General features: G+C 39.9%; 7 protein-coding genes across 7 annotated transcripts in view; 4 read left to right on the top strand and 3 right to left on the bottom strand.

Annotated features, from left to right (window-relative positions):
• Nucleotides 1–6,991: 6,991 nt before the first annotated feature.
• On the bottom strand, nucleotides 6,992–10,470 carry BDCG_07976 (uncharacterized protein). The gene is made up of 2 exons (XM_045423751.1): nucleotides 9,332–10,470; nucleotides 6,992–9,072 (listed from the first exon to the last, which is right to left on the bottom strand). Exons 1-2 carry the CDS (start codon nucleotides 9,638–9,640, stop codon nucleotides 7,360–7,362), a joined length of 2,022 nt encoding a protein of 673 aa, XP_045272615.1. The 5' UTR covers nucleotides 9,641–10,470; the 3' UTR covers nucleotides 6,992–7,359.
• Nucleotides 10,471–11,570: 1,100 nt separating this feature from the next.
• On the bottom strand, nucleotides 11,571–12,469 carry BDCG_07974 (DNA-directed RNA polymerase II subunit RPB7; the record flags this gene model as incomplete). The annotated part of the gene is made up of 3 exons (XM_045423750.1): nucleotides 11,571–11,904; nucleotides 12,040–12,120; nucleotides 12,221–12,469. The coding sequence occupies 3 exons, from the start codon at nucleotides 12,467–12,469 to the stop codon at nucleotides 11,725–11,727; spliced, it is 510 nt and encodes a 169-aa protein (XP_045272614.1). The 3' UTR covers nucleotides 11,571–11,724.
• Nucleotides 12,470–13,679: 1,210 nt separating this feature from the next.
• BDCG_07973 (uncharacterized protein) lies at nucleotides 13,680–15,355 on the top strand. Its single transcript, XM_045423749.1, has 4 exons — nucleotides 13,680–14,020; nucleotides 14,096–14,119; nucleotides 14,226–14,285; nucleotides 14,352–15,355. Exons 1-4 carry the CDS (start codon nucleotides 13,988–13,990, stop codon nucleotides 14,808–14,810), a joined length of 576 nt encoding a protein of 191 aa, XP_045272613.1. The 5' UTR covers nucleotides 13,680–13,987; the 3' UTR covers nucleotides 14,811–15,355.
• Nucleotides 15,356–15,363: 8 nt separating this feature from the next.
• Nucleotides 15,364–18,975, top strand: BDCG_07972 (ATP synthase subunit alpha, mitochondrial). Its single transcript, XM_045423748.1, has 7 exons — nucleotides 15,364–15,823; nucleotides 16,045–16,202; nucleotides 16,321–16,377; nucleotides 16,442–16,562; nucleotides 16,627–17,092; nucleotides 17,190–17,331; nucleotides 17,393–18,975. The coding sequence occupies exons 1-7, from the start codon at nucleotides 15,752–15,754 to the stop codon at nucleotides 18,030–18,032; spliced, it is 1,656 nt and encodes a 551-aa protein (XP_045272612.1). The 5' UTR covers nucleotides 15,364–15,751; the 3' UTR covers nucleotides 18,033–18,975.
• Nucleotides 18,976–19,507: 532 nt separating this feature from the next.
• On the top strand, nucleotides 19,508–22,343 carry BDCG_07971 (methylenetetrahydrofolate dehydrogenase (NAD+)). The gene is made up of 4 exons (XM_045423747.1): nucleotides 19,508–19,964; nucleotides 20,199–20,832; nucleotides 20,935–21,024; nucleotides 21,116–22,343. Exons 1-4 carry the CDS (start codon nucleotides 19,765–19,767, stop codon nucleotides 21,209–21,211), a joined length of 1,020 nt encoding a protein of 339 aa, XP_045272611.1. The 5' UTR covers nucleotides 19,508–19,764; the 3' UTR covers nucleotides 21,212–22,343.
• On the bottom strand, nucleotides 20,672–22,937 carry BDCG_07970 (signal peptidase complex component). The gene is made up of 3 exons (XM_045423746.1): nucleotides 22,717–22,937; nucleotides 22,302–22,597; nucleotides 20,672–22,220 (listed from the first exon to the last, which is right to left on the bottom strand). The coding sequence occupies exons 1-3, from the start codon at nucleotides 22,751–22,753 to the stop codon at nucleotides 21,981–21,983; spliced, it is 573 nt and encodes a 190-aa protein (XP_045272610.1). The 5' UTR covers nucleotides 22,754–22,937; the 3' UTR covers nucleotides 20,672–21,980.
• Nucleotides 22,938–23,157: 220 nt separating this feature from the next.
• Nucleotides 23,158–24,268, top strand: part of BDCG_07969 (uncharacterized protein) — a gene marked incomplete at both ends in the record, with an annotated part of 1,292 nt that continues 181 nt past the window's right edge. The window contains 5 exons of the mRNA XM_045423745.1: nucleotides 23,158–23,207; nucleotides 23,269–23,302; nucleotides 23,400–23,766; nucleotides 23,880–24,041; nucleotides 24,147–24,262. Of these exons, the coding sequence (XP_045272609.1) occupies nucleotides 23,158–23,207; nucleotides 23,269–23,302; nucleotides 23,400–23,766; nucleotides 23,880–24,041; nucleotides 24,147–24,262 (729 nt within the window). The remainder of the gene's footprint in view (nucleotides 23,208–23,268; nucleotides 23,303–23,399; nucleotides 23,767–23,879; nucleotides 24,042–24,146; nucleotides 24,263–24,268) is intronic.

Genomic DNA, 24,268 nt, shown 5'->3' with positions numbered 1-24,268 from the left:
GAGGCCATAGTGTACACTAATTAATTTAGTGTATGAGATTACAATATAAGAAGCCGGCGTACGCCTGTAATCGTACGCTGGCTTAAGCAACCTTTGAATCACAATATAAAGAAATAGATGAGTTTTTCTGCTAACTGTATAGAGCTTTCTTTTCTCATCTTTATTCAAATTAAATGTGTGATAAGTTAGTTTCTTATATATTGATTTAAAATGTGAAAAATGTAGTTAATAAGTGACTTACAGATCTCTTAATATATTCTGTTCTATGTATAAAATTCTCTGCAAAAGTGATGTGTTTTTAAGAATAAAGTTAACAGTAGTGACAGGATTTTTTAAAAAGATTCTCTCTCTTATGAAACATTTTTCTTTCCTCTCTCTCAATTATAATAGTGAGTGTATGAGAGTATCATTCTCAGAGAATAATAAAGAACTTATTCTGATATTTTCTAGTGAGTAAATATCTTTGTGATGCAGCTGTGACCTCTGTGACTGTCAAGAAAGCTCAGTTGAAGACAGAGACAGCACTGTATTGAAATTCTGATCAAGATATCTCAAATAAAATGCTTGAAAATAGAGTGAAGCTCATTACATCTATTATTCTAGCAAGTGTTAAAGATAATATTTCAAAGAGAAAGTCTTTTGAGTATTTAAAACCTTGATGAAATGAGAATATCACATCTAAAAGAAAACAATTGACTACTGCTAGAAGAGATTGAAAGAATGATATAATTTCTGATAAAGAGTTCAAAGCTGTCAGAAATGAATATTTTTCAGATATTAAAAAAGCTAAAACAGACTGCTGGAATAAATTTCTTGAAGAAGCACAAGAAAAAGAAGTTTTTAAAGCTTTTAACTATACTAAAACAAGAAGTGTAGCAAAACTTTCAACCTTAGAATATAAGTTTCAGAATGAATCATATACAGCAAACTCTTTTGAGAAAAAATGTCAAGCTTTTATAAGAACTCTCTTTCAATACTCATCAGATTCAGATTCAGAGAAAGAGAATATATCACTTCTTAACTATATTGATGAAAATGACTGGGAATGACCTGATCTTACTCAAGATGAATTAGAGTCAGCTATTTTCTCAAGTTCAGTTAAGACTGCTGCAGGGCCTGATTCAATTAATCACTTGATTATTCAAAATACATACTTCTACTTAAAGAATGAATATTTTGAGCTCTTTTTCAATCTCTTGAAAAATGAATATCATTCTGAATGCTGAAGAGAAGCCACTGGAGTGATTCTTGCAAAACCTAATAGAAAAACTTCAATTCTCAAGTCATATAGAGTAATATCTCTATTGAACTGTCTAGAAAAGGTTTTAGAAAAGATAATAGCTACTCAACTATCTTTTATAAGCTCTGTCAGTAATTCTCTTTTATTCAGTGAATAAATAAGAGATAGAAAATAGTGTTCTGCAATTGACACTGTTCTCTCAGTTGTTCATGATATTCAAATAGCAAAGTATGAAGATCTGGTCTCAACTGCAGTTTTTATTAATATAAAAGAAGCATTTAATTATATTTCAAAGTCAAAGTTAATTCAGACATTGAAGATGTTAAAACAGCTACTTTCTCTAATAAAATGAGTTAACTGTTTTATATCTAAAAGAATTATACAACTTTTCTTTGATGAAATGAAATAAGACAAGACTGAGATAAAAATAGAAGTACTATAAGAATCTTCAATCTCACTCATTTTATTTACAATATACACTGTATATCTATTCAAGAATAGAAATATGAGAATAGTGAGATCTCTGAGTTATATGAATGATATTAATCTAGTCTACAGCTTAAAAACTATCAAAGAGAATTTGAAAGTGATTAAAGAAGCTGTAAAGAAAATCTTTATTAGAGCAGATATTAATTAAATTCAATTTAATATGAATAAAACTGAGTTAATTCATTTCTTTTCTAGATTCAATGAGAAAGAACTATCTCTAACTCTTTTAAATAGAGAGATTAAACCCAGTGTAAATGTCAAATGATTAGAAGTATGGTTAAACTTCAAGTTAAATTTTAAATATCACATTCAACAAAGAACTGTCAAGGCAGAAAGACTATTAAACAACATAATCAGACTATCAAATACAGAGAGAGATCTATTCTTCCAGGCTATGAGACAGTTATATATAGCCTGTATTACATCAGTAGCTGATTATAAAGTTCAAGTTTGATGAAATAATTAAGAGAATTTCACTGAACTCTTTTAAAGTCTGTAAAACAGAGTCTTGAGAAGAATTCTGAGAGCATTTCAATCATCTTCTATTAAAGCAATGGAAATTGAAGCTTCAATTTCTTCTTCTGCTATTAGATTTGAAAAGATCTGTATGAACTATACTCTGAGAGTTATAAAGATGAGCTCAAATTATATAATCAGAGAAAGAGTCTCTTCTTCATTTTCATTAATTAACTCTGGAAATGAACTGAATTGGAATAGATTTCTTAATTGAAATGAAAATAATTCTTCAAAGAAAATATCTTCTCAACTGTACAGACTATGCTCTCTGATTAAAAATCAATTTTCTTCTTTAAATGTTGAAAAAGTGAGTCATGAGAAGTTATCTCTCTGGAGAGAAAAGCTTGAATCTCTTATAGACTTATAAATAAGTGAACTATCAAAAGAGAAAGAATATAAACAGTATTTGAAGAGAATTTCTACAATCAATATAAAAGACTCTATTCTGATTTATTCAGATGACTCAAAAAATGAGAATCTGAATAGATTAGATGCAGGCATTGCTTATACTGAAGATAATATCAATTTTATCTCAGATTTCTGAAATCTAGACTGTGAATCTGAAGTCTTTGATACTGAACTATTTATAATAGTGAAAGCTTTCAAACTTATAGAAATAAAATCTCATAAAAGAGAAAATAGTTTGAAAGAGACATGAATATTCTCTGATAGTTAAGCTGCTTTAAAAAGACTTAGAAATAGTCAGATTTATAATAATCAAATGAATCTTGAACTGATCTTAAACTCTGTTTTGAAAATTCAAAAGAGAAGAATATCAAAGCTGATAATTCATTTACACTGAGTTTCTGCTCATATGAATATTCGTGATAATGAATTGACTAATTCAGCTGTAAAAAAGAGTGCAGAATTAAGCAGATCTATTCAAAAGATTATGTTCTAGTCTTTTATAAAGAGAAAAATAAAAGAATCTTATTTAGATAAGTGAAATGAAAGCTGACAGAAACAAAAGAAGAGTATACATTATTCAAGATTTGAAACAAAACTCAAGTGAAAATCTTGTTCAATTAAATGTAAAAAGAAAATATTCTCATCTATAATACAGCTGAAACTAGAACATGACTATTTCAAATCTTATATACAAAGATTTGATGATAGATTTAACTTAATAGAATGCTCATTCTGCAATGCAAATAAGAATTCTGAGTATATTATAATACACTGTATGTTATATAATAGTCTCAGAGTCAGATTGAAAGAGAAGTATAATCTAAATTAATTAAATATAAGATTCTTATTCTCAACTGAGACAGGAATTAAATACTTAATAGACTTTCTATCACAAACTCAAGCAGTTACAAGAAAATGGCTAAATTCAGAATTATCTGAATATGAAGAGAAGGAAATCAATCAGATATAGTCTGTTAAAACAGCTATATACTATCTTTTAATAATTTGTTTTGTTACAGTCTCTCTTTACTTTATCTTTTTCTTTCAATTTCTTTCTATCTATCTATTTAATGTGTCTATCTTTAAGACTGTGTTCTATTTCTCTTTTTCTTTATCATAATATTGTTAAATGGTTTTAAAGTATCAGAAGATGTTAAAACACTGTAATTTGTAAACAGTTTTTATATTCTGAGCTGGAATTTTCTGATTTTACATATCTGAAATTGATGAATGTATAATAGTTAACTTTACAGATATAGGAAAAACTCTGAGAACTAAAATTTCTCAGGTAGATATCATAGTCTCTGACTACATACATCTATAATTGAAGAATAATAATAATAATAATAATAATAATAATAATAATAATATAAGAATTGCTTTTATTATTATTTTCTCTTCAAATTATTATTATCTGATCTTTTCAAGCTTCTATTTATATATTTAAACAGAAGCTAATTCTTTCTCTGTTTTATTAAAATATTCTTATAATTATCTTCTAAATCTTTCTTTAATATAATATGATTAATACAGACTACTAATATTAATCTTTCTTTTAAATGAAAAGATATATAGACTGATTAGTAGATAAAAGTAATATATTCTGATCAGTTATAATTAATGTATATCTCTTATTAATATTGATTAGTAACTTCGTCAGAAGTGATCTTAAAGACTTAAAAGTCTGTTTAAATAACAGAAACTCTTGCTTATATATAGATATTTAAGTTTACTTAATTTATAATATCTGTATTATCATTCTTTAGTGCAGATATATAAGTAACTGAGATGTAATATCTTCTATTACTGTTCTGTATACTCTTGAGCTTGATTAAGCAGTTATTCAATGTTCAGAGTTATATATAGAAGTTTTTATAAGTTAAGTTTTTATCTATACTTAAAAGAGTTTATAAGAGTTTGAAAGTTAATATCTTCTTAAGTATACTAATCTTTATTTAATTCTCTCAAGATTGATCATCTACTTCTAGAATCTTAACATTAAAGTCAGAGATAAATATTATAAGAGAAGTATTTCTCTATCAGATACTCTGTAATTAATCTAATACTTTCTATTATATAACAGTGTTTTAAAACAGAATATTAAAATATTTAATAATATTATCAGATATTTATAACACTGATTTACATACTTTTATTTATAAATAAAACTTCTATCTTATATAATCTTTCAATTGATTATTAATATACTAATTTTAATTAGTTAATAAACTGATAATATCTTTATCTATACTTAGTTTTATAAGTATTTTCAATCTTTATAATGAATAGAGAGTAGACTGACTATATAACTGTGTCTAAGATCAGAATCAGATTTTTTAATAGTCTCATTATTAATTTAACTACTCTCATTACACAGTTTTAATATTAGATAGTAGTTTTATACTGTCTCAGTGAAACTTACTGTCTACTCTTATCACATTTTTCAAATAAGATTATAATTTTCACTTCTCAATTTAAATTATTTTTATTGCTTTAAATGACTTTAAATCTCATTTAAGTGTTATTAAAATGTGTTACTTTTTAAAAAATTAAAAATAGTCTAAAAAAACCTTAAAATGTCTAAAAATAGTAACTTTATATCAAGAATGAGACTAAATAAGATTAAATGAGATTACTTTCTCATTTTTTTCAAGTTATAGTTTCATTTTAAGATCTGATATATAGTCACTTTGTATGTTTTTTTGATAACTAGTCTCAGTGAGATTCATGTTAAGAAATGTATAAGATTAAATCAAATGAGATTAAATGTAAAATTTATAATTCTGATAATTAGTCTAATAGAGAGTGAGATCAGAAGTATTAAAATATATAGAAGTATTTAAATATTTCTTCAGTACTTATATATTTATATCTGATTTAATTAGTGTTAAAATTACTTATACAGAGATTTCTAGTTAAGATAATTATTAAATTTTCTTATATTAATATTATTGAGTTATATATATATCAGCTATTTATTACTGTTGTAATTTCAATATTACTCAGAGTCACTATAATACTGTATCTATACTTATATTTAAGAGTTCTCTTATATTATTAGTAGATATAGCTGTATTATTTATCAGATATATAATATCTACAGAATTAGAAGAAATGTAATTATATAAATATTTTATACATCTAAGATATCAGAACTCTCAGATCTTTTACTAATATTCTCTTTATAAAATCTTATTACAGAGTCAGAGTAACTGATAAGTAAGCTTCTATTTAAAAACTTAGTATCTGCTTAACTATTTAATTATTTCTCTATTTCTTATATATTATTATGTATTTAAATATCTTAATAGATAATTATTTCTAATGAGAAGATAATGAGTGTAAATAATCATTTCTAATAAGAAGATAATGAATATTTTTTTTTAAGTATAAGAGATTTACATTAAATAGATCAGTATAATATATAAGTCTTATAATATAAAAGTGAAAAATATTAGAGAAGAAAAAAAGAGAAAGTATGAGAATCAGTAATTAGAGTGAATATTTATATATGTACACAGTGAAGCTTCAGAGTAAAAGAATAGAAATTTCATATATATAGTAAAGCTTCAGAGCAGAAGAATAGAAATTCTATGAAATTTTCAGCTGAGAATCAGTGACTGAGAATTGAAGCTTTCAGCTGAATCTATGAAGTGTAATGAAATAGTCTATATAATTGATCAGACACAGCCTGTTATAATAATAAGTAGACTGACTGCTGAGATTATAAATTTCATATCTAATCTTATTTAATCTGATCTCATACATTTCTTGATATGAATTCTGCTGAAACTGACTATTAAAAAAACATATAAAGTGACTATATATCAGATCTTAAAATGAAATCATGACTTGAAAAAAATAAGAAAGTGATTTCATTTTATTTCATTTAATCTCATTCTTAGTATAAAGTTACTATTTTTAGACATTTTAAGGTTTTTTTAGACTATTTTTAATTTTTTAAAAAGTAACACTTTTTGATAACACTTAAATAAGATTTAAAGTCATTTAAAGTAATAAAAATAATTTAAATTGAGAAGTGAAAATTATAATCTTATTTAAAAAATGTAATAAGAGTAAATAGTAAGTCTCACTGAGACAGTATAAAACTACTATCTAATGTTAAAACTGTGTAATGAGATCAGTTGAATTGATAATAAAACTATCAAAAAATCTGATTCTGATCTCAGACACAGTCACACGGTCAGTCTAATAATAAGTAAAACTTGCTTTTTTTCTTAATATTTAAACATGTTTATAATACTGTGATAATATATATTAACAGATTTCATATTTTTTAGCAGTCTCAGTGTAATTAGAAATCAATTGCAGATTCAAATCATCAATTGTTATTTGTATAACTGTTTCATTGTGCATGTTGTAAGTGTTTGAAAATGAATGAAAAAATGAAGATTAAGCAGGCGTTGAGTGTAACCAGGCATTGAGTGATTGATCACGTTAGAAGAAGAAAAAATATAATTGAAAATGTAGAAAAAAAGAGAAAAAAATGTTATAATAGTTAGAAAAAAAAAAGAGAAAAGAAGAGGTAAAATCAATCTTACAATATCAATATAAAAGCACAGAGAGAGAGAGAATGAGAATAATATATCAATCAATCAATCAATCAACTCACTTAATACAGACTCTGTCTCTTGCTCTCTCTCTCTCTCTCTCTCTTTTCACAATCTCATTGAGAAACTCTCATACTAAAACCCTTCATCATCTCCAAAGCTCCAATTCCTCTGATGAACACTCCGACTGATCCTCTTCTCACCCACGTCTGAACCCACAGACGACGCTGGCTTGGCCTTCACCTTCTTCTCTACCTCCGCCTCCTCCGCCACAAACGCATCCGAGCTCGAATCGATCGGCTTCACAGCCTTCTTCTGACCACCACCATCATCATTTGCGGGTGGATTCCCATTCTCATCGCTCTTCTTCCCATTGGCATCACCGCTGCCATTACTATCATGATCATTATTTGTATTATCGTTATCATTATTCACCTTCTTCTCCCCCCCTTTCTCCATAGAATTCGAATCATCCGCACCACCGTCCACCATCGTCCAATGGCTATCAAAATCCTTACGCCGATGAGCGGCATTTGCAGAAATGTTAGACGCAGGTCGCACCGGTGCCTCATCAGTACCACCCTCAGCAGCACCGCTACCGGGGCCTGGGACGCGCGTGTCTGAATCTCCGTAGATGTTGTTTTGATACAGGCCTAGACCTTTGTTATGTGCAGCGCCGGGGACCTTGAAGGGCGCCTGCCCCTGTTGCCCCTGTCCTTGTTGTTGCTGTTTCTTGTTGGCGATAGGTGCATCGGCGTCCTCGAAGATATTATTTTCGTACAGACCCAGGCCTTTGTTATGTGCGTTGCCCCTGGGATTGATCGGCTGGTTCAGCTCGCGTGCGTTAGGCGCTTCATCGTCACGGAGCTCAAAATGCGTTTCTGCATCGCGCCGTGGTTGCGGGGCTCGACGTTGCTTAGGTGGACTATCTGCAGCATCCCCCTCATCGTCGCTCCAGCCGAAATGTCGCACGTTCTGCGGCTGGAGTTTCTGTCGCGGTTTTTCAGGAGTGGCAAAGTCCTCGAAATCCCACTGGGACAGGTGTTTCTTTGCGTGGGGGCGGATAGGGAGGTTGTTCTGTACACTCTTCTGGTCCGCTTCGCCCAACTCAAAATGATTCTCCTGCCTTGGTTTTTCTTGCCTCAGTTTGGGTGGTTCAGCCTCGCCAAATTCAAAGTGGCCTGGGGCCTGTGGTTTCGTCGTGGGTCTAGGATGAGGAGTCTCTCCGAACTCGAAATGGCTGTATTTCGATGAGTGAGTTTTCTTAACTACTGTTTTTTTATCCTCTTGCTCTACTCGTTTCCCTTCATCTTCATCCACAAACAACCGCGATGGCCTATACATATCTCCCCCCCCTCCTTTGGACGCGATAACGTCATCATTCCTTACAGGCCGCGAGAATTTTCTCGTAGGTGTGGACTCAGCATCGGACCCAACAAACAATTCACCTAAATCGCGAGGAGGAGGTTTGGCAGACCCGCGCGAAGCGCCTGACACGGGCCGTTCTTCCGGTGGAGGAGAACGGGGTTCGAAAAGCGACAATGAAGTATGCGGATCTTTGGTGATTCTCTTGCTGGGGGACGAGATTGATCCAAATGACGCGTTTGACGCGGCAGTAGTAATCGATCGCTTTTCTGGCAGAGACGCCGGCGACGAAATGGAAGTGGAGCTTTTGGCCGCAGCGGAGATGGAGGAGTTGACGAGACGCGACTGTTCAGTAGTGTAGCGGATTGGCCAATTGCGGCTGTCCGCGTCGATGACCTCAAGCTGCTTGAGAAGCGCTCCTTGGTCCCAGTACAGTCGGATTTGTGTAATCCTATCGTTGCTATTAAAATGGACGATGTGGACCTATTAAAAGAGTTCAAACTTTGGTCAGTGTTTACACTCATTATTTAGATATTTTTTGTACCAAATATTGCTCCATATATTTGCAATAGTTTGTCTTTCTTTTGGACAATTTATTTTTTTTCTTTTTTGCTTTTTCTTTTTCTCTTATCTTTCGCGCGGGCGGGGCAACAATTGCCCCCCAAAAAATAATAAGAACCAGAGAAATAATAAGTTTTATTCGAAGAAGAAGAAGGATAGTTAAATAATTGGGCAGACTGACTATTGGCACCGTGACGACGCGATCGACAAGGAAATTATCATCCAGCTCCAGCAGATAGGCCCCTCCCCCAGATATAAACTCCAGCGAAGTCTCGACGTCCAAGCATAGCGAACGGGCACCCTCGACTGCGTGGACGATCTTCTCTGTTTTCTTCCTGAGAGCGCGGGACTGGGTGATGAGATGTTTGACGATGGGTTCTGGGTGGGAGAAAGTGGTCGTGGTGGATATGTAGTGTAGCGCAGCATCGGCGGAGAGAGACGCGGCCGTTGGATCGGCCAAGAACCGCTCGTAGACGGCTTTGAGCGACATGGTTGGTGGGGATGGGTAAGGTAGATAGATAGATAGGTGGATGGAGGATGGAGAGAGGGGGGCGGGGGGAGAGGGAAGAGAGGGATACGGAGGAGATGAGGAAATAGGACGAGACCAGGTAGGTATGAGGAAGTCAGTCAGAGCCCGGGATCAGGATTGTTTATTATTTTTTATTATATATAGTGGTGTTATTGTTATTAGGGGACGGACGGTGTTTGGGCGCGCGGGTTGGGAATGTTGCTATGGATGTTGTTGCAGCAAGGAGTAAAGTAATCGGCGGGCAAGCGTGTTCAGGTGTATCCTGTATTTATTTGTATCCTGTATTCTGCGGTTTCTGCGGTTTCTGTTGGTTCTCTCCAACGGGCTCGGTATTTATTTCTCAGGAGGGCTGGCTGGCAGTTAAATACATAGTTGTGTAGTTATAATCTCTCTAACATCTACGTAGTAGAGGCCCAGTTGACAGCAGGTGTATGGTATGTATGATCTTTTCTTCCTTGTGAAATGTACTGACTATTATATGTGGAGTGCAGAGATTATTATTTATTAGAGATAAAATAGATAAAAACAAAAGATAGAGAGATATTTCCAACTTAATCAATAATGATAACATTACTACGTATTGTCTGGGGAATAACAGAAACCAAACAAGGCGGGTTAACAGGCCAAGGAAATCCTGGACAAGGTCAAGGGTCAGGTCAGGTCAGGTCAGTCACCATAACATATACCTGTTCCTGGATATGATTATAGTTAAAAGGGAAACTCTCCATTGTTTTCCTGTCTCCTGTTCCTCAGAAAACAAGAACCAGGAGTTTCTTCTACTCCGTACATGCAATGCAGCCTATTATTATTAATATCCACGGCAGCTGTAACTAAATAAGCCCCAGAACAAACGCCACTGTTTCATCTTCCCTCGAAAGACGCCGTGACTGGCTGGCTGTGCAGACAGGGCCTAGCTCGGGCTTCTGGAATGCTGCGGCGAAGAGAAGCCTGGAACACAGCAACCAATGTGTTCAAATTGAAATTGCCAGCAAGAATCATCAATTATTCTTGATGCTATGGAGTATGTATGTATGTATGTACGTACAAGGGCAACATGCTAGTTTTGATCCATCATTATCACTCTCACAGTCTCTGCACTGGGTTTTGTTTTAACACTGATCTTGTTAAAAGTGAAAAGTGAAAGTTGTTTTCAAACCTAGTTAACTAGTTACCTGCCTATGTGCCCGTGTCATACAAAAAGGTGCACATTATTTCAGAGTCAGCTACTCCATTCCAATCTATTGTCTAACATAAAGAACAACAACACTCTGAACAATCACAAAAAGAAATAGCTAACTCTGAGAGAAGGACAGGACAAATATAGAATACAATCAATTTCATCTGTAGTTATGTATATTGCCAATGATGTGGGTGTCTGGGTGTATATATGTTCTTCCCCGGGCCTTCTGCTTCCACGCCCCTTTTAAAAAAATTGAAAAATTGAAAAAAAAGAAAGAAAAAAAAGAAAAAAAAAAACCCCGCCTTTTTAAACGCCTTGCTAAATGACTTTAAATGAAGTCTAGTGGTGGAAAATACTCCGATAAACCCGTCCATCGTTCTCTGGGCGTTTGTTTGAAACAGCTTTGGGGTAATGCTTTTTTGACAACTGGATGCAATAAATGAATGCAGCCCTTCCAATGGACAATAATAGCCCGACAGAGCAGGCAAACGAAACAGAAATCCGGAAGTCATCCTCGTACCTTTCGTTTCCTTACTTTTGCTTTTTTAATAATAAAGGCTAGAACACCGCGACGAGAATAAGACAGAATACTTAATTCTTTGGTTTCTCCATCGCTTCTCTCTCGCTCCTCCCGTTATTTTCATTTCCACTTTTTTGTCCTTTGCCTACCTTCGTCCCTTTTTATGGTATAGATAATTTTTAGAAAGAAAGATGGGGTATATTATTACAACGTCCTGTTTTCATAGCAACTGTTAGTCATGGGCTGATCGTCTATCCGCCGCGCTTCTCTCTTCCCCTCTCTCTCCGCAGTTCAAATATACAACACCAGTGCCTACAGGAGTGGAAACATGGGCATGGGACGGGTTTAGACAGACCCTAAATAATCCTCTTTGATACTTCCAATCGCAAACATATTGCGCACGTCATTTCGCAACCCAATCAGCTTGATGCGCAAATTGGTGCCCTTCTCAATAACCTGTTCTCCATTGTCCGTATATTGCGGCGGAGTCGCGTCGGGGTCCCATTTGATTTCGGGGGGAATCAACTGTTACTCGGAACAAAAATGGAATGATACTCGTTAGCAAAGCGAACCTCGGGTGCGTCCAGTCCAAACCAATCCAGTAAAAGAAGAACAGGAAATATCAGCGGCAACGAGCAAAACATAATAAATGAAACATACATGTTTCGACACGAAGACCGTCAACGGGCCAACTTCTGCAAATATCCCTTGGTTTTTAACAGATGTCACGATAGCATCCACCTTCATGCGATCATCACCATCACAGGCGATACCCAGTTAGCACGACACGTGTAAAAAGCCCATCTGAATCCCACAAACAAGCCCCACAGAAAATACATACCGTCTCCCCCTTAAACGGCTTCCAGACAATCGCCCTATACATAATAGTATACTCCGCCAGCCCGCTACCAGGCAACACCCTCCCCTCCGAAATGTCATATGTATCCATCACACAAACGATGTAATAGTCGCCCGTGCACACGCCTTCCACGTCATCTAGCAGCTTCTGCGTCAGGTATTCCTTCACATGTGAGCCGAAGAAGGTCGGGTGGAGAGTGAGGACATGTTCGAGGAAGTGGATGAAGAACATGGTGAAAAGGCTGGGCGGGTGAACGCAACAGAGGACAAACCCGCGCGCTGTAGTTTCGCGCTCACTGTATGGCGACTAGAATAACGGCCTCTCAAGCAATGAATCGCCGGGTTTGTCTTTTGGACGGAAGGATGCTAAATTTTCTAAATCCCCCGCAGCCCCAATGTGCGTGTGTGGGTGTGTGGGTAGGCGGGTGGGCGGGCAAGATCCAATCCAACCCCCAAAGCTCCCAGAACGGCCTTCCTAACAAACGGACTTTGCGCGCAAATCAAAGCCCGGGCGACGTCGTGCGATTCTTAGCGTATCATGACAGAGCTGTTTTTTTTCCTTCGCTTTTTACTCTTTCTCTATTTCGTGGTCCAAACAGGAAGACTGTTTGATAATGACAGGCAAAAGCAGCGCGTAGCTTTAGCCAGCAACAAATCGTCTATTTCTATAAACTGGGTAAACGAGAGACGAGAAGAGAAAGCTGAATATTGGTACCCTAAGGGAATTGGAGGAGGAGAAGGGCCGTCCGTACAGGTTAGCTGAGCTGAGTAAAACCTAAATTAAGTAGCCCACGGGCGCGTTATGGAGAGCAAAGTAATCCGCAGGATTGCGCAGGTGAGCAAAGGATAATGAGGAGGGGAGAGAGGGAAGGGGAGTGTGAAGCGGGAGAGATTCAGAGATTGGCATGTTGAGCCTGACAGAGGCAAGAACCTTGGAACCTTGGAAGTTTGCGGGCGCGAAGAGCAGTCACGTGGACTTTATGTGTATCACGTGATATAAAACTCAAGGGTGATCTCCGGCTCCTAGACAATGGACATTACCTAGGTAGTAGATGAGCGACTTGGAAGTTGGATGAGGTTCATGAGATGGCAGAGGGTTAAGGAATCTATGCAAGATACGGAATGAATACCAAATGGACTTCTTTCTCGGTGTACTGACAGAGGAAGCTACTAACGAGCAGAACTATGAGGCGAGTGTGAGGCATGTGTAGATGGCGAACATGAGCGCTGCTTGCTTGTCCCAGAGGAGAAGTGGGAGGCAGATAAATAATTCTTTACAAACAACAGAAAAGGAATGATAAAATGGCATACTTATTGAGGGTACGGCTTTGATGGATGTACTACTGCGTAAGTATATCTTCATGGTGACCAATGACGATCACATGAAAGCTGGGCACTTCGCGGCGGCAACCTTAAATCTTCCTGCCCCAGAACAACATCTGGGGAAATTGGAACATCTCCGCCTACGAGCCTGAGACAGACAGACACACAGGCGAGCCGGAATATACAGAAGCCAGAGTCCGAATACAGATATTTCCTGATCCTCCATACCAAGACTGGGAACAATATACCAACTCAAATCCCCAGTATCCAGTTGCTTGCTCCTGCTCTTCCCACCATCCCCGCTTATCTATAACCTATTTCTAGGTTCCCAGGTTATTTACTACACCCAGCGACACGTTCATGTACCACACTTACATGAGATCCCACTCCTCCATCTCTGTGTAGACGGGCAACTCGGATAGCAGCCATGGCGCTCAACCTGGAAAAGCAGTTTACCTTTGTAAGTAATAGTAGAGTCTCTACTTATTGACCCCTCCTTAACCCACAACAAGAGACTGACAGTTCTGTGCAATAGTATGGTGCCTACCACCATAATCCAGTAAGAGATATCCGGAGAACCCGCCCTCCTATGTAGATCCTATATGTCACATACGTTCAAATCGTCTCTACCTATCTATCCTAACGCATCTCGTCTCGCTACATAGGTGAACGTCGCAATCCACATCACATGTGTCCCGGTGATAATGCTGTGCATGTTCCAACTGGTACACCTCCTATTCTCCCATTCCCTCCCTATCAGCAACAAATCCAGAACTAACAACAACATCCAGGCAACAAACTCAGGCCCCGTCATCCCTCTCCCGGACTCCCTCTCCTTCACGAACCTTCCCCCAAACCTCGGCACCATAGCCGGCCTCCTCTATGCGTCCCTCTACGTCCTCATGGAACCTGTGGCCGGCGCTCTCCTCGCCCCTTTACTAGTCGGTGGCACTGCGCTTGTCAACCATCTCACAGCCACCTACGGTTCCGCAGCGACATACTGGGGCCTAGGCATCCAGGCAGTCGCATGGATAGCGCAGTTTGTCGGCCACGGCGCTTTCGAGGGGAGAGCACCCGCATTGCTAGATAATCTGGTGCAGGCGTTTTTCCTCGCGCCGTTTTTCGTGTGGCTTGAAATTCTGTTTTCGTTGGGGTACCGGCCACAATTGAAGGCCAGGATTGATCAGGCGGTTATGAAGGAGATTGCGAAGTTTAAGGAGGAGAAAGGGACTGGGAAGGGAAAGAGCTAAATAGTTATTTTGCTTTTCCCGTTCCCACATCCCACCAAACTCCCTTGGCCGTTTTCTTTTTCTTTTAAGCCATCAGGTGGAGGATAGGGTGGCTATCTGTTGTGTGCTACTTTTGCGGCCGGGCTTTTGTATTCAATATATACCCAGGGGTCAAGCGAGAGGTTTATTGAATAGTACGGTATGGTATGGTGTGGGGGTGATTGATGCGTGATGGGAACAATTGGAAGGAGGAAGCAGGATGCACTGACACGACCCTTTCATATGTATATTCATTTTTGGAGGGGCAAGATTTCATCTACCCGCGACTTCCGGAGTTGTCTACTCTCCTCTCTTCTCCATGATCGATTCGGTTCTATTACTCTCAAAACAAGTGGATGTTTATACGTGACGGATAATACTTTACGTGACGTTAGTTGATATTTTTATATAATCTAGCATATGATATTGGCATTTGTGTTTTCAATTGCAAATGCCCTTTATCTAATTTATATGCGTTTGAAATGTATCTTTTCTCGTTATGCTCATGACTAAGCACAACAATGTCGCCCTTAGTCGCAACTCTAGGAATCAACAAAACCCCCAAAACAAGGCGAAACACCACGCATTGCGCCTCTAGATGGCGGTATTTGGAGCAACTGAACCGTATAGACGATAGTAAAGGTATCTGCAATAGATAAGCACTGTAATTGCACCGTCTCATCGCCTGCAATTGTGCGCTGTGGTGGCATTCAGCCCTCGGAACAAACTTTGCTGGCTGTCCTATTAGGCTCGGCAAGATCTTGGCTAGTCCCGTTTGGGCCCAGTCCTCCTCGCAACCTCAAAGCTCGCTCTTTTCCACCATCCACAATATCCGCTCCTCTCCTCTCCCACTGTGCAACCTCCAATTGCTCTCTCCTCCTATCTTTTTCCATCTCTACTCCCTCTGAACCCCATCCTTCACAATGTTCAGAAACGCCCTGCGGCAGTCCAGCCGCTCTGTCGCCGCCGTCTCTGCCTCTGGCAGGATCGCTAGTGTAAGCCATCCCTCTTCCCATCCCTTTTCATCGATCTTCCCATCCAAACCCCCAGCCACGCCCATTGTCTTCATCGCTTCCACCCGACAGAATCCATCCATGCCGCCCTCAATATTGATGTCGATGTCCTGTTGGGATCCAATTGACTCAATTATATCCCCTTGGAGTCGCGTCTGCTCTGTTTAAACCCCGCTGACAAATTTTCTTCCCGTCGAAAACAGGTTCGAGTTGCTGCCCCAGGACCACTTTCACAAGTTCGAACATACGCTGCGGAAGCAAAGGCTTCTCCTACCGAACTCTCCTCTATCCTCGAACGGAAAATCCGGGGTGCCCATGAAGAAGCCGGCTTTGCTGAGACTGGCCGTGTCCTTTCTGTCGGGTACGCCTAGAATCTCTCACCCAAACAGACCAACATCAAGGACAAAAAAATTAGCCATTGCGAAAATACAACCACAACAAAAAGATATAGTGATGAATGCTAACTGGCTGGACAATAGTGACGGTATTGCCCGCGTCCATGGCATGGCCAATGTCCAGGCCGAGGAACTCGTCGAGTACGTTCTTTGTCTAACCTTCCGACCGTTGAAAGTCAAAAACATACTTACACCAAACTTTTAGGTTTGCCTCTGGCGTCAAGGGCATGTGCATGAACTTGGAAGCCGGCCAAGTCGGTGTTGTGCTCTTCGGTTCTGATCGTCTCGTCAAGGAAGGCGAGACTGTCAAGCGAACTGGCCAGATTGTATGTACAGGAAATTCTTTGTCATCAACTTGATGTTTTTTATATGCTAACCCTTCACCCTCAGGTTGATGTCCCCGTTGGCGACGCGCTTTTGGGCCGTGTCATTGATGCTCTCGGTAACCCAATTGATGGAAAGGGCCCAATCAAGACCACGGAGAGACGACGTGCTCAGGTCAAGGCCCCCGGCATTCTGCCTCGCCGCTCCGTCAACCAGCCTGTGCAGACCGGTCTCAAATGTGTCGACTCTATGGTTCCCATTGGCCGTGGTCAGCGTGAGTTGATCATTGGTGATCGTCAGACTGGAAAGACTGCCGTCGCTCTTGACGCCATGCTTAACCAGAAGAGATGGAACGACTCCAATGACGAGACCAAGAAGCTGTACTGTGTTTACGTTGCTGTTGGACAGAAGCGTTCCACTGTCGCCCAGCTCGTCAAGACCCTTGAGGAGAACGATGCCATGAAGTACTCCATCGTTGTTGCCGCCACTGCTTCCGAGGCTGCTCCCCTTCAGTATATTGCTCCCTTCACTGGTAAGTCTTATTTTTTCCCTTCTTCCCTTTTATTTTATATTATGTTTTTATTTTTAAAAAAACTTCTGATTCTAATGACTGTTCTTACCCGTTTCAGCGACTGCTTGCGCCGAATTTTTCCGTGATTCCGGACGCCATGCCCTGATCACCTATGACGATTTGTCCAAGCAGGCCGTTGCCTACCGCCAGATGTCTCTGCTGCTCCGTCGTCCCCCCGGACGTGAGGCTTACCCCGGAGAGTACGTTTCAAAATTTCTCTCTTTTGTAGGGTTCACATATGTCTAACTCTTATTCCTTTAGCGTCTTCTACCTCCACTCTCGACTTCTCGAGCGTGCCGCCAAATTGAACGACGCCCACAAGGGCGGTTCCCTCACTGCCCTCCCCATCATTGAGACCCAGGGTGGTGACGTGTCCGCGTACATTCCCACCAACGTCATTTCCATCACTGACGGCCAGATCTTCTTGGAGGCCGAATTGTTCTACAAGGGTATTCGCCCAGCCATTAACGTCGGTCTCTCCGTGTCCCGTGTCGGCTCCGCCGCTCAGCTCAAGGCGATGAAGCAAGTCGCTGGTTCACTCAAACTTTTCTTGGCTCAGTACCGTGAGGTTGCCGCCTTCGCCCAGTTCGGTTCCGACTTGGACGCTTCCACCAAACAGACCCTCAATCGCGGTGAGCGCCTGACCGAGCTGCTCAAGCAGAAGCAATATAGCCCCATGGCTGTCAACGAGATGGTCCCACTTATTTTCGCTGGTGTCAACGGCTATCTCGACTCCATCCCCGTCAACAAGATTCTGCAGTGGGAGACCGATTTCCTTGCCCACCTCAAATCCAATGAGCCTGAGCTTCTCCAAACCATTGAGAAGGAAGGGCAATTGAGCAAGGACCTTGAGGCTCAGTTGAAGGATGTCACTATTGCCTTCAACAAGGCTTTCTCATAACCATTTTGCGCTGACAACCGCAATGTATTTGAAAATGAAAGGAGGGGGAAGGAATAGAAAGGAAAACTATGTGTAACAAATTAAATCTTTGCATCCTCTTTTTTTCCTTTTTTTTTTTTCTTTTTACTGTTTTTATCCCTTAAGCATTCCCACCTACTCAAGAAAAAGGATCATTTTTTTCCTTTCTTTTTCTTCCTCTCTCCTTATTTCTTTGATAAAAACTCACTCTTGCCACAATGTATAGACAAGAAATAGCTCGTGTACAATTTTGAAATCAATTTCATTTTCGTTTTATTACTTCATTATTTTAATTTCTTGTGTATTCTTGGCACTCTGTGAGAAAGAGAAAAGTGGTATAAAAAGTTACACTCATGACTTCTCTACATGGGAGTCATCTAAGTAATGAATTCTCTTCTTTTACTGCCTCTTCTCCTGTGATCACTTTTCATACGTTTCAACTCTGCTCATCTCTCATTTTTCTCACTAGCCTACTTTTTCAATTTCCGGTTTCCGTTGTTTTTTTACGGCTTCTTTCTCTATTTTGTCGCTTTTCTACTTGCTATATGATGAATGTACTGTGTACGATTATCCCTCTGTTAGACACAATTGTATTGAGATTGATTAAGAAGAGAGAACTGAGAACTGTCTGCTCTTAGATGCTGCTGCTAGGTTCTGACAGTTGTGTGAAATGGAGGAGAAAAGATGAGAAAAAAAGATATACTAATACAAAGTGCTGAATTTTGAACAATGAAAAAGCTAAAGAAGCCGACATCTAATGAGCACAGCCAGCTCTGGTGAATTTGAACTCTGTGAAGCTGTATGAGTGAGTATTTTTTTTTTTATTATTTCAGCTAGAGAAAGATGTTTAAGCTGACATTTACTGTGTTTCCAAATTGAAAAGATTTTCTTGAAAAAACATATATATATAAAATAATACACCCAGACATACGGTAGACTATTTGCACCTGGTCAAGAGTTTAGCTCAAACACAGCTTTTATATATAAAATACCTAGTGATTCAATGTAGATATCAAAGTTAAGAAAAGAATCTCTTCTCTACTATTCATCATTGTATTATTCAATTCTAACAAGTCTCAGTGTTTCACAGAGAGTTTAACTATATATAGAGTGCAGATACTCATAGTTTTTCAATTGAATGATTAATATAATAATGTTAGCTATGAGTAGACTCTTTATTATCACAGAATATAGTAGCTGCCAATATCTGTACTTCATAGATACTCACAGCTCCTCGTTCACTATCTTCATAGTGATAGTTAAACTCTTCAAGAAACATCAGAGCTGTCAGGATTTGACAATATAATGAATAGCGGGGATGAGATTCTTTCTTGACATTGAGATCTACATTGATTGAATCAACTAGCATTTGAAACTATTCTATCTCTGAGTTTGTAGTATCCATTTAGAGTTATAGAAAATATATATAGGAATATTCCAACACATTCTAGATTAGATCTCTTACTCTATTATTTACTTGTTTGACAAGATACTCTGTTGATGTCCTCTAGTCTAGCTTGTGAATCAATTCATCATTTTAAAGACATAGATAGCTCAATCAGCTCATTGATAAGCCTGGAACGCACCCAAAAATAAAAGGAAAAAGTTTATAAAACCCATTTCTCACCTCCGTAGACACTCATGAATTGATTCCTGCCACACCCTCCCTTCCTTACATCTTCCCCTCCCCTCGACTACAAATAAATCCAGACACATGGCATCAGAACCAGAAACCCCCGCCCCAGCTTCCTGCAAAGTTGTACTTGCCGCGAATGTTGCGCGGGGCCTTTTGGCTGAGGTCAATGAGGGGCGTCAGACGCTGAACAGGGCGCCGCACCTCGTGGGGTTTTTGGCCAATTCAGACCCGGCTGCGAAGATGTATGCGGATTGGACGGAGAAGACGTGTAAAGACAAGTGAGTGTAATTTTTTTCTTACTTCTTTAGCTGTGATCGTTCCTTTTTTGCTTTTGCGAAATGAGAATCCTCCCCGTGTAAGCGCAGATGTGCTTCGCCCGGGTTGCGATTGTGGCTGCTTCAATTAAGATAACAGCCAGGGCTTTGGAGAATCATTTTACAGAAACCTCAATTGACGTTTAATTAATTAAACAAAAATGTAACGGCGAAAACATGTTAACCTCCAACTCATAGCAACTTTCGCTATACCCTCCGCACCGTCTCGCGCGACGACATCGAAGACGCCATCCTAGCCGCCAACGCAGACTCAGACATCGATGGCATAATAGTCTACTACCCCATCTTCAACAACAGACAAGACCAATATCTCCAACAAATCGTCGACATCTCCAAGGACGTCGAGGGCCTCAGTCACCGCTACATCTTCAACATGTACCAAAACATCCGCTTCCTCGACCCCCCGCAAAACAGGCAGAAATCCGTCTTGCCCTGCACGCCGCTCGCAGTTATCAAGATCCTCGAGTACCTGCAGATTTACAACACTATCCTCCCCTACGGGAATAGGCTGTTTGGGCATACGATATGTGTGGTTAATCGGTCGGAGGTGGTGGGGAGACCGCTGGCGGCGTTATTGGCGAATGATGGCGCGTGTGTATATAGTGTGGATGTCACAGGTGTACAACAGTTTACGCGTGGGGAGGGGATTAGGAAGAGACATCACGAGGTTATGGATATGGAGGGGTGGGGGTTGGAAGATGCGGTGCCGCATTGTGATGTGGTTATCAGCGGGGTGCCAGGGGATAATTTCAGGTTTGATACGAAGTTGTTGAGACAGGGGGCTGTGTGTATTAACTTTTCGAGTGAGAAGGTGAGTGTAGTCTCTGGTGATAAGGAGAGGAGGTGGCCGATTCTGTTCTTTTTCGAGTAAGTTTTATAATGCTGACGGCGGCTTTCTTTCTTTTGCCGATAGAATTTCGGACCAGAGGTGAAAGAGAAAGCATCCATATACGTCCCGGCCATTGGGAAGGTTACGATCGTGGTGCTGCTGAGAAACTTGCTTGTGAGATTTCCCCCTTCCTTACCCTTTCTAACGATATTATGTATTTGAATTTTCACTTTATCTGTCCTGACTTTCAAATCCCCTTAAATAGAGGATCGTCCAGAACCGCAGCCACAGTCAGGTCCACCCTGCAGACGCTGTTGAGAAACCCGGCACTCTTGAGGGCGTCGTCACGCAAGCGGAGTAAGGAGAGTGACCGTATTCTTAACCGGTATGATATGTACACATTTTTGCATAAACTCATGTTCTTCCATCTAGGGACAAAAGGTTGGTAGCCGGACTGAAGGGGAAAAAAAGGGAAGGGGGGTATAATTATATAAAACCAAGGAGTAAAAATGTGGAAAACGAAGCAAAACGAAGAAACTCGAAACGAACATAAAAAGGAAGATAGTTTCAACGATATCCTTGAGTTGATTTTTGGAATTTTGGAGTGCATGTTATTATTGTTTTATGGAGTGAAACGGAGCGTTTGGATTTTGATTTCAACATCAGATCAGGGGTTGCTGGTGGGAATTTAAAGGAGCAACATCTCTTGAGACTTTATTATTACTATTATTGTCATCTGCATGATCGTAATCATACGATTAGGGAACCGATATCGCAGTGCAATCCTCTGATATCCCCAGGAAAGAGGACTGAATACGAAACCTGGATAGGAGAGTAGGAGGTGTTCATGAATACATCCTTGCGCAAGTTGAAAAAATGAATACATTAGCAGCATCGGTAATGTAGGAACTAATTCTTTTTTTCCCATAACGTACGATATCCCAATAATAAACATGCAGAATTCTTGTTACCAACCATTCCATCATCCAGCAAGCAACAGAATCAGAAACAAGTCCCAAGAAAAGAATATGAATGGGAGTCAGGACAGGACATGGGTGGTCAGTTAACAGCCAAAAGCCACTGCCCACACTCTTCTTCGATTTTATCATCAAAGGGATTATCCCACAACCCTACTGCTTCCCTGTCGCATCCTTATCACTAGTAGCCGAATCTACCCCCTTCAACGCCTTTATCTCACTATTAAGCCAATGCTTAAAGGGTTCGGGATGAAACGTGCCATCCGCAGAAAACCATCTCGAAAAGGGCGCAGAAACAGTAGCGTCCTGAAGAACCGCACCGGAGTTGGATGTATGTCTAATGCGCAGTGTATATAGCGGCGAATGCTTTTTAGTCGATGAGCAGATGTGGAGCTGGTTGGATTCGTTTATTCATTAGTCCACAATGCTACCCTGAAAAACATCTACGTTGTATATAAGCATATATAACCATACCTTCTCACCCCCTTCCCTACTCCCCTCAAACACCTGTCCGGCCTCCACCAGCCAAATCCAGACCGTAAAGGCGAAGTTGAGAATAAAGTATGTCACGACAGCGGCTATGGTCCATGTGTGCGAAACATTCCACCCCAGCTGGCGGTCGACGTAAAATAAGGCTCCTGACATGGCCACGGCAGTGTATCCTAGTATTAAGCGGACATTGGATTTGAAGTTGTCTGGGGTGAATCGGTAGGGTTTTGGGATGGATATTAGGTAAGGAGTTAGTGCGTCGTCAGTAGCATTTTTGAGCTCTGTAGTAAGATATGTTAAATTTGGGCCAGTCCATTATTCGGTCTCTTGCACTTGGATTGTATATGTCGTATGATTGGGGGAAAAGAGAGGAGGGTTGCGATAAGTGTAATATGCTCACCAGATAATGAGTAGACGGGGACCTTAGAGGAGGCCATTGGGGGTGGTATGCCGTGCGTGTCCCGTGTGATTCTGCTTTGTTTTGAGATGACAGAGGCACGTTCATAGAATATCGATTTTGTTCAAGGGGACAAGACGTGTTAGCTGATACTCTGAATCCTAGCTATCTGATAATTAGCATTGAAAGCTGTCCTTGGGCTGGAAATCAGACTAGCATCTGTTTAGGCTTAGTGCGCCGAGTTGACAAAGGCCAGCCTCCTGTGACATCATACTGCCTTAGTCATCACACGTCGGGAGGTTTATATTGTTCCGGCCCTACTTTTCTCCGAGGCGTCAGCTAACTCACTCCTTCTGCAAGAAGTCCGCTGAGCGGGATGAAACTTCAACAGGTAACTATCGCCAACTATTATTTGAGAGTCAACAGCTTTCATTGTCTCTTGCAATGGCGGTTCAAGGGGTGGAGCAGACCATCCTTCGGGATCCGGCTCTGTTGTATGTACTCATTAACTTTCCTTTGCTGTCTGCATGGCTAATGTTACTCCCAACGATGTAGTTACTGGATCCTCATCCCTATTAGTGTGGTCATGGTACGGAATATGCCCCAGAGAATTGCGTCTCGTCAGGCGCCTTCATTTTCTACTCATGAATCCATCTAATAACAAATTCGTGAACTCTATTGTTTAGATTTTAACTGGAATCCTGCGCCACTACGCAACCGTGTTCCTGGCAACTCCGGCCAAAACCGCCTCAACGCTAGCAGAGTCCCGGGAACGTCTGTCACTCTTGCGCGGCGTCAATCTACGAAATAATGCCTCTGCTGTCCTTACACCGTCATCTCTTGCTTCTCGCAAGAACTTTCTCATTACAGGCTACAAGGAGGGCTCGTTCCTGAAAGATCCAGAGGGACGCGGCGCGGGACCCGTAAACCCCATGACTGATCCTGCAGGCATGGATGCGATGATGGGTATGATGAAGGGTAACATGGCGATGATGATTCCGCAAACATTGATTATGGGGTGGATTAATGCCTTTTTTTCTGGATTTGTTATTTGTATGTTCTTGCGATTCTTGCTTTCGCAATTCTCCTTGAAAGCTACCAGCTACCTGCTACCATTGAAAATTGGACATGGAGGGATGCGAATACGGACACTGACAATTTCGCAGTGAAATTACCATTCCCGTTGACCATTCGGTTCAAGTCCATGTTGCAGTCCGGAGTTATGACTCGTGATCTTGACGTGAGATGGGTCTCGAGTTTGTCATGGTATTTCTTGAACTTGTTCGGCCTGCAGCCAGTTTTTGGGTTTATACTGGGCCGTGATAACTGTGAGTGCTTTCCATTTGCTTCCTTCTTCTTACTACTCTCCCTCCCGTGTTGCCCATACAACCAACCTTCTGCAAGTACTCTTGCTAATTGCATCTACCTATCAGCTGCGAGCCACATGACCGAACAGATGTCTCAAATGAATCCCAGTGCGACTGCCAATCCCTTTGGACCTGGTCAGGACCCAGATAAGCTGTTCCTGGCCGAGGCAGAAAACCTGGAAGTCATG

This window comes from Blastomyces dermatitidis (assembly GCF_000003525.1).
Source record: "Blastomyces dermatitidis ER-3 genomic scaffold supercont1.10, whole genome shotgun sequence".
Taxonomy (NCBI): Eukaryota; Fungi; Ascomycota; class Eurotiomycetes; order Onygenales; family Ajellomycetaceae; genus Blastomyces; species Blastomyces dermatitidis.
This window is presented reverse-complemented; position numbering and strand designations above follow the sequence as displayed.

Bases quoted from the DNA above. Each gene is read 5' to 3' on its own strand.
- BDCG_07976 (XM_045423751.1), bottom strand. From the start codon at position 9,640: ATGTCGCTCAAAGCCGTCTACGAGCGGTTCTTGGCCGATCCAACGGCC. The intron at 9,073-9,331 runs GTCAGTCTGCCC...CTCTTTTAATAG, and splicing joins GCGTCGTCACGGTGCCAATA to GTCCACATCGTCCATTTTAA.
- BDCG_07973 (XM_045423749.1), top strand. From the start codon at position 13,988: ATGGCGCTCAACCTGGAAAAGCAGTTTACCTTT. The intron at 14,021-14,095 runs GTAAGTAATAGT...TCTGTGCAATAG, and splicing joins TGGAAAAGCAGTTTACCTTT to TATGGTGCCTACCACCATAA. The intron at 14,286-14,351 runs GTACACCTCCTA...AACAACATCCAG, and splicing joins TGCTGTGCATGTTCCAACTG to GCAACAAACTCAGGCCCCGT.
- BDCG_07972 (XM_045423748.1), top strand. From the start codon at position 15,752: ATGTTCAGAAACGCCCTGCGGCAGTCCAGCCGCTCTGTCGCCGCCGTC. The intron at 16,203-16,320 runs GTACGCCTAGAA...GCTGGACAATAG, and splicing joins GGCCGTGTCCTTTCTGTCGG to TGACGGTATTGCCCGCGTCC. The intron at 17,093-17,189 runs GTAAGTCTTATT...TACCCGTTTCAG, and splicing joins GTATATTGCTCCCTTCACTG to CGACTGCTTGCGCCGAATTT.
- BDCG_07971 (XM_045423747.1), top strand. From the start codon at position 19,765: ATGGCATCAGAACCAGAAACCCCCGCCCCAGCTTCCTGCAAAGTTGTA. The intron at 19,965-20,198 runs GTGAGTGTAATT...TCCAACTCATAG, and splicing joins GAGAAGACGTGTAAAGACAA to CAACTTTCGCTATACCCTCC. The intron at 21,025-21,115 runs GTGAGATTTCCC...CCCCTTAAATAG, and splicing joins TGCTGCTGAGAAACTTGCTT to AGGATCGTCCAGAACCGCAG.
- BDCG_07970 (XM_045423746.1), bottom strand. From the start codon at position 22,753: ATGGCCTCCTCTAAGGTCCCCGTCTACTCATTATCTG. The intron at 22,598-22,716 runs GTGAGCATATTA...ATCTTACTACAG, and splicing joins CCCCGTCTACTCATTATCTG to AGCTCAAAAATGCTACTGAC. The intron at 22,221-22,301 runs GTATGGTTATAT...GAATCCAACCAG, and splicing joins GTAGGGAAGGGGGTGAGAAG to CTCCACATCTGCTCATCGAC.